General features: G+C 37.7%; 1 protein-coding gene across 6 annotated transcripts in view; it reads right to left on the bottom strand.

Moving 5' to 3' along the window:
• NPSR1 (neuropeptide S receptor 1) overlaps positions 1–12940 on the bottom strand; it is a 223488-nt gene that overhangs the window by 86750 nt on the left and 123798 nt on the right. For 3 of the 6 annotated variants that reach the window (XM_033193520.1, XM_033193521.1, XM_033193519.1), the window contains exon 3: positions 8956–9059. The exons of 2 other annotated variants lie outside the window; for them this stretch is intronic. In XM_033193520.1, coding sequence (XP_033049411.1) covers positions 8956–9059 — 104 coding nt within the window. The remainder of the gene's footprint in view (positions 1–8955; positions 9060–12940) is intronic. One more of the 6 variants, XM_033193522.1, reaches the window with a different exon arrangement.

Here is a 12940-nt window from a genome sequence, read left to right as displayed (position 1 = left end):
TTTAATTTTTGTGTATCTACTGCAGGTTTTGCTTTGTGGTTACCTTGAGACTTACAAAGGAATGTCTTATACTTATAACCAGTGATTTTAAAATGATTATAACTTAACTTTACATACAAAAACTCTACACTTTTACTCTACCACCCCCATTTTAGTTTTTTATGTCACAATTTAAATTTTTTTATATAGTATATCTCTTAACACACTGCAAATAAGCCTCATTTTGTCGTGATTTACTTTATTTTTCTTCACAGATAGTGCATTTTTTACAAATTGAAGGTCTGTGGCAACCCTGTGTTGAGCAAGTCTGTCATTTTTCAAACAGTATGTGTTTACTTCATGTCTGTGTCATATTTTGGTTATTTCAAACTTTTTCATTACTATTATTATTATTATTATTAAGTCCATTAAGGCTGTCTGTGATCAGTGATGTTTGATGATACTATTGTAATTGTTTTGTGGTGCTGTACACCGCATCTGTATAAGGTGACAAACTTAACTGATAAATGTTGTGTGCATACTGACAGCTCCACCAACTGGTTGTTCCTCCAGCTGTCTCCCTCTCCTCAGATGTTCCTATTCTCTGAGACCCAGAAATATTGAAATTAGGCCAATAAATAGCCCTGAAATTGTCTTTAGGTATTCAAGTGATAGGAAGAGTCACACATCTCTCACTTTAAATCAAAAGCTAGAAATGACTTAGCTTAGGGAGAAAAAGCATGTCAGAAACCAAGAGAGGCCAAAAGCTTAGTTTTGGGCTGGTTAGCCAAGTTGCGAATGTAAAGGAAAATTTCTTGAAGAAAAGTAAAATGACTACTTCAGTGAACACACAAATTATAAGAAAATGAAACAAACTCACTGCTGATATGGAGACAGTTTTAGTGGTCTGAATATATGATCAAACTAGTTGCAACATTAAGCCAAAGCCTAATCCAGAGCAAGATCTTAAACTCTCTTCACCTCTATGAAGGCTGAGAGAGTTGTGAAAGCTGCAGCAGAAAAGTTTGAAGCTAGCATAGTTTGTTTCATGAGGTTTCAGGATAGAAGTTGTCTCCGTTTGTTTCATGAGGTTTCAGGATAGAAATTGTCTCTGTTCGCTTTTACATGCAAGGTAAAGCACCAAGTGATAATATAGAAGTTGCATTAAGTTATCCAGAATATCGAGGTTAGATAACTGATGAAGGTGGCTACACTAAACGATAGTTTTTCAGTGGAAACAAACAGTCAAATACTAGAAGAAGATGCCATCTAGGGCTTCTATAGCTAGAGAGGAGAAGTCAGTGCCTGGCTTCAAAGCTTCAAAGGACATGATGATATTCTTTTTAGTGGCTAATGCAGCTGGTGACTTTGAGTTGAAGCCAATGCTCATTGATCATTCTAAAGATCCTAAGGCCCTTAACAATTAGACTAATCTACTGTGCCTGTGCTCTATAAACAAAACAACAAAGCCTAAAGGGCAGCACATTTGTTCACAGCATGGTTTACTGAATATTTTAAGCTCCCTGTTGATATCTACTGCTCAGAAAAAAGGATTCCTTTCCAAATATCACTGCTCATTGACAATGCACATTGCTACCCAAGAGCTTGGATGAAGACGAACAAAAAAATTAAACTTGTCTTCATTTCTGCTAACACAATATCCATTTTGCATCCCGTAGATCAAGGAGTAATTTTGACTTTCCAGTCTTATTATTTAAGAATTTAGGAAATACATTTTGTAAGGCCATAGCTACCATATTCCTCTGCTGGATCAGGACAAAGGAAATTAAAAACCTTCCAGAAGGGCTCACTACTTAGATGTCATTAAGAACATTCATGATTTATGGGAGAAGGTGAATGTATCAACATTTACAGGAGTTTAGAAGGTTGATGCCAACTCTCATGAATGACTTTGATGGGTTCAAGATTTCACTGGAGAAAGGTACTGCAAATGTGGTGGAAATAGCAAGAGAAATAGAATTAGAAGTGGAGTGTGTAGATGTGACTGAATTGCTTCCTTCTCTTAATAAAACTTGACTGGATGAGGAGTTGCTTATTATGAATGAGCAAAGAAAGTGATTTCTTGAGATGGAATCTACTCTTGATGATAATGCTGTGAACATTGCTGAAATGATAACAAATAGTTTAAACTAGTACATAAATATATTTGATAAAAACAGTGGCAAGTTTTGAGAGAATTGACTCCAGTTTTAAAAGAAGTTCTACTCTGGGTAAAATGCTATAAAACAGTATTGCATGCTACAGATAATTTTTTGTGTGTAAGGAAAAGTCAGTTGATGCAACAAACTTCATTGTTGTCTGATTTTAAGAAATTGCCACAGCCACCTCAACCTTTGGCAACCACAACTCTGATGAGTCAGCAGTCATCAACATCAAAGCAAGACCTTCCAGCAGTAAAAAGGCCAATATTTGACGAAGGCTCAGATGATTGTTAACTTTTTATTTTAGAAATTAAGTATTTTTAAATTAACATATATACTTCTTAGACATATTATTGCACATTTAATAGGCTACAGTAAAATGTAAACATAACTTTTATATGTACTGGGAAACAAAAATATTATATGATTAGCTTTATTGTGATATTTGCTTTATTTAGGCATTCTGGAATTGAATCCACAATGTTTCTGAGGTATACCTATATTGTAGCTATTGTTAGTTTTAATAGTTTTGTCTTTTAGCCTTTATCCTAATGATGTCACTGATTTACACACCACCATTACAGTATTAGAGTATTGTAAAGGTACTTACTTTTCACAGTGAGTGATAGAGTTTTATATGTTTTCATGTCACTAATTAGCTTGCTCTTTTTTTTCCTTTAGCTTGCTCTTTTTTTTTTTTTTTTTTTTTTCCTTTCACTTGAAGAATTCTGTGTAGAATTTTTGGAAAATAGGTTTGGTGGTGATGAACTCCTTCAGCTGTTGTTTGTTTGGGGAAATCTTTCTCTCTACTTGATTCCTAAAGGACAGTTTTGTTGGGTAAATATTTTTGGTTGGCAGTTTGTTTTTCCTTCCTTACATATGTTCTTCTGTTCTCTCCTGTTCTGCAAGGTTTCTGCTGAGAAATTTTCTACTAGCCTTGTTATAACTGCCTTATATGTGATTTGCTTCTTCTCTCTTGCTGTTGTCAGGATTTTCTCTATGTTTTTGATTTTTGACAGTTTGATTATACTATGTCTTGGCATAGTCTTATTTTCATTGAATCTGATTGGAAACTTTTGAACTTCTGGTACCTGGATATTTATATCTTTCCCCAGATTTGCAAACTATTCTGCCATTATTTCTGTAAATAATCTCTCTTTTTTTCCCTCTCTCATCTCCTTCTATAACTCCTATAACTTGTATGATATAGTTTGGCTATGTCCCTACCCAAATCTCATCTTGAATTTTAGTTCCCATAATCCCTACATGTCATGGGAGGGATTCAGTGGGAGATAATTAAATCATGGAGGTGGTTTCCTCCATGGTATTCTCATGATAGTAAGTTCTCATGATATCTGATGGTTTTATAAGGGGCTTCCCTGTTTGCTCAGTTCTCATTTTCTTTCTCCTGCCGCCTTGTGAAGAAGGACATGTTCGCTTTCCCTTCCACCATGATTGTAAGTTTCCTGAGGCCTCCCCAACCCTGTATAACTGTGAGTCAACTAAAGCTCTTTCGTTTATAAATTACCGAGTCTTGGATACATTCTTATAGCAGCATGAGAATGGACTAATGCATTGCACATTTTCTCTTTTGATGCTGCCTCATAAAACTCTTATGTTTTCTTCATCTTTTCTCATTCTTTTTTCTTTCTTCTTCTTTAGTTGTATATTTTCAAATAACTTGTTTTTCAGTTCACAGTTTATTTGTCTACTTGATAATTTCTGCTGTTGATGCTGTCTAGTGCATTTATTATTTCATTTATTATGTTTTTTAGCTCCAGAATTTCTATTTGATTAAAAAAATAGTTTCAATCTCTCTCTTTAATTCTTTGTTTTGGTTGTACTGTTTTACTGATTTCATTGAATTACTTCTCTGTACTTTAAGTTCCCTAAGCTTTCCTAAAACAATTATTTTGATTTTTTAGGTCAGGCATTGCATATATCTCTATTTCATTGGGGCCAGTTACTGTAAAATTACTGTGTTCTTTTTTTTTTTTTTTTTGAGGCGGAGTCTCGCTCTGTCGCTCGGACTGGAGTGCAGTGGCCAGATCTCAGCTCACTGCAAGCTCCGCCTCCCAGGTTTACGCCATTCTCCTGCCTCAGCCTCCCGAGTAGCTGGGACTACAGGCGCCCGCCACTTCGCCCGGCTAGTTTTTGTATTTTTAGTAGAGACGGGGTTTCACTGTGTTAGCCAGGATGGTCTCGATCTCCTGACCTCGTGATCCGCCCGTCTCGGCCTCCCAAAGTGCTGGCATTACAGGCTTGAGCCACCGCGCCCAGCCTACTGTGTTCTTTTGATGTTGTTATGTCCTTTTTTATGTTTATTTTTGCCTTATGTTGATGTGTGTGTGTTTAGTAAAGCAGTCAAATGCACACGTATCAACATAAGGCAAAAATAAACATTAACAAAACCAAAAAGAATCACCTTCCAGATTTTGTGAGCTAGTTCACTATGGAAAGACCATACGCTATGGGGGAGGGTTTGTTGGGTGGTGTAGCATCAGTGATGGTGTAGGTTTGTAGTCTCTGTGTAGCTTTTTCAGCTCAGGTCAGAGTTGATAAAGATCATAAGGATCCTCAGTGGCCAAAGCAGTGGCTATTGGCAGTGATCCTCAGTGACCAAAGCAGTGAATATTGGCAGTAGCAGCAAGAATTGATTGGGTCTTCAGTGGTGATGGCTGCTAAGGTTCTTCTGATCTTTCCTCCCACTAGGGAAGCTGGCACTGAGAAAATTTCTCTTGGTACTAGATCTGGCTTATAGGGCCTCTCATGGTGGCAGTACCACCAGTGTCTGATGGGTGACATTCATGGAGTAGCCATGGAACTGAGGTCTGATGCATGGGCTCACATGGAGAGACTGTGGCTCTGGGATTAGAGTGGTAATGACACTGGTGCTCAAAGGGCAGATTCCCCTTCTGCTGCATGGTATAGTATGTGAGGCATGGGTGCACCTGCAAAGTAGTGTGGGAGCTAGAACACAGTCTTTCAGTGGCTTCAGGGTTGGGGCAAGGCATAGCTCTCTATGGCTGAGCTGTTGCCCAGGGCACAGGTGCCCCTGCTGTAATGTTGGTAATAGTATACATAAGCATTAGTCAAGGAGACAAGGATGAGAGCACAGGTATGCACAGAATTATAATGGCTCTGAGGCCTGGGTGGGGATAGCTCTCTATGGTGGTAAAGTCAGTGTCTGAAGTGTGGACACATGCAGGCAGAGTTTAACATTGGGGCTTGGAGTGTTAACTAGCTTACTATGGAGCTGGCTGTGGTGTTAAACACATGGGTGGGCCCAGTGTAGTCAGACTGTCAGTCTGGAGTGTGGGCATTCCCAGGGTGGCCATGGCTCCAGGGCTGAAGCTTACACATGGTTGGGAGAGGTGGTGACCCCATTCCCAAAGTAGCTCAACAGCAACTCCTTCTTGGGGTATAGAAGGAAAGTATAGCCACATCTCCCCTTCTGGGGTTCTCTTGCAGGAATGACTGTTGGTTACTCAGTGGGAAAAGATCCTAGAGTCTCCTGTGGAGCAGGCCACTAGAGACAATGTTGGTCCTTTCTGTGTCTAATACTGATAGCTTCCACTTTTCTTCTTTGTTCCTAGCCAAATCATGGCTAGGAATAAAGAAGAAAGGTTGTTGTTGCAAATTCTTTAATGGGCCCTTGAGTCCTCTCTGGGCTATTTTAGTTTGTGAATAGCTGTTTATACTTGAATGCTTTAGAGGGATGAAGGTGAACATCTCCTACTCCACGATCTTGGTGATAGCTCCTAAAAAGAGATTTTCTTAAATTTCAGAAACTATTAATTCCCCCATTCATTGCAGAGGAGGTCTGTGTGAATGTTGGAGCATGATTTTGACACTTAGCCAGGCAACTGACAATTCTGTTTTTGCCCTCACTTCCTGCTTGCACAAAGCCTCAAGGTCATTCACAGGTGACAGCTCAGTGCCTTCTCTATTTCTTCCTTAAGATGAGCACAGTCCTGGGCATATACCTGGTCTTCTAGATTTTTGGGAATATGTCAGAGATTTTCAAATCCCCTATGGATAGGTCATTACTCAGCTTATGTTTTAAAGCTTTGGTTAGTCTAGTGTTTTCCCTGACTATTATCCAATACCTTAGTCATAAGCAAAGTTGATCAATTGCCTGTAACTGTTTTGACAAATGCCCAGAGGAAAAAGGTTTTTCACAGTGGGTGAGTTCTGATTTAAGTAAAATAAAGACAGCCTTGCAAGTGGAGTCTTTCAGAGAACTGCCAGACATGTCAAATAATGGCAGTTTCTTGGGAATTTGAAAGGGCTCTATCCCGGTTTTGCTTTCTACAGTGGCTGCCAGACAATTTGTTTTCACTATGAATGGGTGCTGTTACTTTTTCAGGCTATTACAGAGTTGGATACTGGGGGATGAAAATAATGTAAGCCAAAGCACCACAGAGCTCATTTTTTCTCACTGAGATTCAGCCATTTTCCTGAATAAATGCTCCCTGGGTAATTGCAAGTCTTTGGTTAATTTCCAGAGTCCTACAAATTTGATTCTGATAATTTTTGCCAATTTTCATGCTTTCTTTACAGAAGAGAGAATTATCAGAATTTCGTTCTCTATCACTTTCCCTATGTCAAAAGATACATTTTATATATAGTATTATCTTAACACTTATATTGTAGATACAGTTAGAAAAAATGTTACTGACATGAATATTTCTAAATCAAGAAGACATTTTAGAGTTAACAATTAGGAGAAACCATAGGCTATCAAATGCTTTGGAAAAATATGAAGATAGTGTGGTTGCCAACCTCCAACATGTCGAAAATAATCCTTGCTTCCTAGTTTTGTGGTTCTTCTTTCCGCATACTAAATCTGAGTTGATTTGTACAACCAAAATAATCATATGAAAGTGATGGTGTATGACCTTTGAGTCTAGTTCATAAAATACATGGCCACTTCCACTTTGGTCACTTGAATAGGTTATTCTTGGAAAAACCAGCTACTATGTTGTGAGGACACTAAAACATACCTATAGAGAGGCCCGTGTGGAGAACTGAGTATTCCGCTGAAACCAACACTAATTTACCACCTATGTGAGTGACCCATCTTGTCCAGTCCCAGCCAAGCATTCTGTGACTACAGTATCACAAAGCATCTGACTAAACCTTTTGATAAGCCTTTATCCAGATCTGCCTAGCCAAGCTGTTCCTGAATTCTTGACTAATAGAAACTGTGAGATAATAAATATTTATTGTTTTAAGCCACTAAGTTTTGTCGTAATTTGTGTCTCAGCAATTGATTACTAATATAAGTAATTGAAAGCATTTATTTACAAGGAAGCAAATATCCTCAGAAAGAAATTGAAATATGTTTTTAAAAATTTCCCCTGAGAAATTACTAGCCGTACATAATAGTAAAGTCTCTTTCAGACATACCAAACTTTCAAGGTTATTTTCAGGGCACAAAAGAAGGTTGTAACTCTTAACTATTCCATGTTCATTTTCTGAATATGGAATAACTTCATTACCAAGACCTGAAAATAATAAAACCAATGAAAAGAATTATAATTTTACTTATAAATACAGATACAAAGATCCTAAAAGACTCTACTAACAAATGGAATCTAGCAGGATAAAGCTTTCTAGAAATGCATTATATATACATAAAGCTATGATAATTTAGACCTGAAGTACTAGCATCAGAATAAAAATATATTAATAAAAAATAATTTTCAGAACTCAGAAACAGCACCTCAAACCTAATACCAGTTATAAAATAATCCATTCTTTCCATACTTAGTGGAAGTGTCTAAATCTGTATTATAAACATCTAATGCATATTAACAATACGAGTATGGATGTATGTAAATATGTATATATGTAATATTTTAAATCAAATATACATGTGATACATAAATGTGGCCTACAATGAAGCAGATTGACATTCCAAGCATGGATATCTTTAATCTAAAAATAGATCTTAGGAAAAATTTTTAAAAAATCTTTCAGTTATAAAATCATTCCAAAAGGAAAACAGGAAATTTGAGAGGAAGAAATTCAAATGCCAATAGATACTTTAAAAAGTATAATTTAGGCAGTAATTCAATAAGTAATAGTTATTTTCTTTTTTTTTTTTTTTTTTTTTTTTTTTGAGGCGGAGTCTCACTTTGTCGCCCGGACTGGAGTGCAGTGGCGGATCTCAGCTCACTGCAAGCTCCACCTCCCGGTTTACGCCATTCTCCTGCCTCAGCCTCCCAAGTAGCTGGGACTACAGGCGCCCGCCACCTCGCCCGGCTAGTTTTTGTATTTTTAGTAGAGACGGGGTTTCACCATGCTAGCCAGGATGGTCTCGATCTCCTGACCTCGTGATCCGCCCGTCTCGGCCTCCCAAAGTGCTGGGATTACAGGCTTGAGCCACCGCGCCCGGCCGTAATAGTTATTTTCTAACAAATTCCCTTTGTTTTACAAAAAAGAACAGTAGCCAGTGTTGAGTTCATTTGAGAAGTAAAAGGTAAATATAATTAACAAACTTTTTTGGAAATTATCCACAATATGCCAAAATCCTTAATATTGACCCAGACATTTTTTAGTTTAACATTTGAAATATGAATGCTTTACATCCTTATCATTGCTCATTTGTGTTTTCTTTATGTAGATACTATTTTTAGCAAAGGAAATACATTAAAAATCTTTCAAATTTTCATTGTCCTTCCACCTAGGAGAAAGCGGGCAGTTTGATGCATAGGAATGCAGGGTTTTATATTATTTTCCTTATAATAAATCTAAGAGCTAACTTTGGTATCAGTTTGTCTCATCACATTTGGAAGGTGTTACATACCTGTAAATAGCGGACCACTCGGCAAACCAGGTCAGGTGCCATGAAGTCTCCAGTGAATCGCCAGATAATATCTGTCAAGATGTTGACTAGTCCTGTGAAAGAATCTAACAAAAACATACAAGTGCTTACATGCAGGGTTTTTTGTTGTTGTTGTTGTTGTTTTGTTTTTTTTTTGTCGTTTATTTTTCAAATTTTCAGCTAAGCCACAATAGAAATGAAATCTTGGAGAGGTTCACTTTTTTTTCTCCTTCCTGATTTATCAGATGGCCACTGAGGAAAAGTAAAGCAAAGCAGGAGTTCTTTGACTTATATTATTGCAGCTTCTTACCACTTAAATGTAACCACCTAGGAAGAATTTCAATAATGACTGAAGAGGAATCACACTAATCATAACTAACCTTTTAAGTCATAGAGCAGAAGTTTTCAGGGTAGTAGGTTTGTACTAAAGACAGCACTGTATGAGAATCAAGAGGACAAAATTGAGAAAAGCAAAATTGTTATCTTTGGAGAATACTTCAAGATTCCTCTTACTACACCCATTATTTTGCAAATTGGACTTCTTGTTTCTCCTTACACCCAGTCTCAGTCCCCCTGCTCCCAGGTTTCTTTGCTTTCTTCCCCTTTCCACTTTCAACATCTGCCCTTGGAAAACAGCAAGTGTATCATCTGTCAACTTAATTCATGTACTTGGTTGAATTACAGAGGAACTAAGGCCAAGGTCAGGACATTTGTCCTCTTGTGGGCAGGTCATCTGTACTCAATTCTATAGTTACAGATTGTACAAACTGTGTAGATGTTTATAGCAGAAATGGCAACATAGGCTATATGTCTAAATCTGCCCCTCACCCCTCCATGACAGACATCACTAATTTATCATATAATTCGGAATCTTTCTCAAAAGAGTGCTGCAGGCAAGATTGCAGAATAGAAGACTCCACTGATCATTCCCTCTTCCACCCTCAGCAAAGACACCAATTTAGCAACCATCTACACACAAAAAAAAGTAGCTTTGTAAGAACCAAAAATCAGGTGATCACTCATAGTGCTTGGTTTTAACTTCATATTGCTGAAAGAGGCACCGAAGAAGTAGAAAATAAACTATTTTAAATCTCTGATGCCACCCCTCTCCCATTCCCCAGCAATGGCAGCAGGGTGTGGAGAGCTTTCCTAGGTGCTAGAGGAGGAAAGCACAGCAATTGTGAGGCACTGAACTTAGTGCTGTCCTATTACAGCATAAAAGAAAACAGGACCAAACTCAGCTGATGCCCCCCGCATGGAGGGAGCATTTATATCAGCTCTAGCCAAAAGGAAATCACCAATCCTAGTGGTCAGAACCTGAGTTCCTACAAGCCTTACCACTGCAAGCTCAAGTGCTCTGGGGCTCTAAATACACTCACTGGAAAGTCAGTCTAGACCACAAGGAGTACAACTTTCAAGCAAGTTCTAGTGCTGAACTGAGCCCAGAGCACAGTCACAACAGGAGAGGGCACTGGTCAGCTCTGAGAGGCCCCCTTTCCAGGCCCTAGCTCCTGGATGGCATTTCTAGACATGCCCTAGGCCAGAAGGGAAACTACTGCCCTGAAGGGAAGGACATAGTCCTGGTAGCATTCATCACCTGCCAGCTAAAGAGTCCTTGGGCTCAGAATAACCATCAGGAATACCCAGGTACATTGAAGACTTTGAGTGAGACTCTGAGACTTGCCAGTCAAAAGTCATCAAGTGGCTCAATGGATTTAAAAAAAAAGGATCCAATGATCTGTTGCTTACAAAAAACACACTTCACCATAAAGACAAGACACACATAGGTGGAAAATAAAGGGATGGGAAAAGATATTCCATGTCAATGGAAACCACAAAAGAGCAGGGCTAGCTATACCTATATAATGCAAATTAGATTTCAAGACAAAAACTATAGGAAGAGATAAAGAAGGTTACTATATAGTGATAAAGGGGTCAAATCAGCAAGAGGATTTAACAATTGTAAATATATATGCACCCAACACTGGAGCACCCAGACATATAAATTAAATATTGTTAGAGCTAAAGAGAGAGAGAGACCCCAATACAATAATAGCTGGAGACTTCAACATCACAATTTCACCATTGGACAGATCTACTGGACAGAAAATTGGTAAAGAAATATGAGAGTTAATCTGCACTATATAGTTATGTACAGAACATTTCATCCAACAGCTGCAGAATACACATTCTTTTCCTCAGCACAGGTTCATTCTTGAGAGCAGACTATATGTTAAATCACTAAAAAGCCTGAAAACATTAAAACAAAATAAAAATAATATGAAGCATCATCTCTGACCATAATGGAATAAAACTAGAAATCAATAACAAGAGGAATTTTGGAAACTATACAAATACACGGAAATCAAACCATATGCTCCTGGATGACTAGTGGATCAATGAAGACGTTAAGAAGAAAATTTAAAAATTTCTTGAAACAAATGATAATAGAAACACAACATGCCAAAATCTATGGGATACAGCAAGAGCACAAAGAGGGAATTTTATAGCTATCAGTGCCTACATTGAAAAAGAAGATAAACTTTAAATAATAAACCTAATGATGCATCTTAAAGAACTAGAAAAGGAAGAGCAAAACAAACTCAAAATTAGTAGAAGAAAATAAATAAGTATCAGAGCAGAAATAAATGAAATTGAAATGAAGAAAACAATACAAAATATCAATGAAACAAAAAGTTGGATTTTTGAAATGTCATGCAAAATCAACAAACCTTTAGCCAGACTAATTAAAAAGAAAGAAGACTCAAACAAATAAAATTAGAGATAATAAAGGAGACATTGCAACTGATAGCAGAAATTCAAAGGATCATTAGTAGCCTTTTTGAGCAACTATATGCCAATAAATTGGAAAATATAGAAGAAAGGAACAAATTCCTGGATGCATACAATGTACCAAGATAAAACTATAACCAATAACAAATAATAAGATCTTTTTTTTTTTTTTTTCTTTTGGAGACAGTCTTGTTCTGTTGCCCAAGCTGGAGTTCAGTGGTGTGATCTTGGCTCACTGCAAGCTCTGCCTCCCAGGTTCACGCCATTCTCCTGCCTCAGCTTCCTGAGTAGCTGGGACTACAGGTGCCCACCACCATGCCCAGCTAATTTTTTTATTTGTATTTTTAGTAGAGATAGGATTTCACCATGTTAGCCAGGATGGTCTCGATCTCCTGACCTTGTGATCCGCCTGCTTCAGCCTCCCAAAGTGCTGGGATTACAGATGTGAGCCACCATGCCCGGCCACAAATAACAATATCTTATAATAAAATGTCTTCCAATAAAGAAAAGATCAGGAACTGATGATGACTCTGCTGAATTATACCAAACATTTAATGAAGAACTAATACTAATCTTACTCAAACTATTCTGAAAAATAGAGGAGGAGGGAATACTTCCAAATTCATTCTACAAGGCCAATATTATCCTGATACCAAAACCAGACAGAGACACATTCAAAAAAATCAGAGTTTGTATTCACATGAAACAGACAATAATGTTCATTTGCTGCTTTGCCCAGGGCTATGTTACCTCTTCAAACATTTGTCATAATAAGGTCTGAAGAGACATGGACCATCTGAACATTCTGTAGAATATCGCATTGATCCATTTACATCGAAGACGTCATTAAGAGTCAACAAGAGCTGTCTAATACATTAGAGGCCTTAGTAGGACACACACACTCTGGAGGGTGGGAGATAAACCCTGTGAAAATTCAGGAACATACCACATTGGTAAAGTTTTTAGTGGTTCAGTAGTGAAAGGCTGCTAGAACACCACTGCGACCACTGGATTTTCAAGTAAAAGTTAAATTGCTGTATCTTACATTCTCAATTTCAATAAATAGAGCAAGATACTTGGTAGGCCTGTGTTTTGGAGGCAACACATTTCACATCTAGGAATATTTTTCCATCTCATATACTGAACTACATAGAAGTCCTACAGCTTTGAGTGG

The sequence above is a fragment of the Trachypithecus francoisi genome, unplaced genomic scaffold (assembly GCF_009764315.1).
Source record: "Trachypithecus francoisi isolate TF-2019V2 unplaced genomic scaffold, Tfra_2.0 Lachesis_group4, whole genome shotgun sequence".
NCBI classification, from domain to species: domain Eukaryota; kingdom Metazoa; phylum Chordata; class Mammalia; order Primates; family Cercopithecidae; genus Trachypithecus; species Trachypithecus francoisi.
This window is presented reverse-complemented; position numbering and strand designations above follow the sequence as displayed.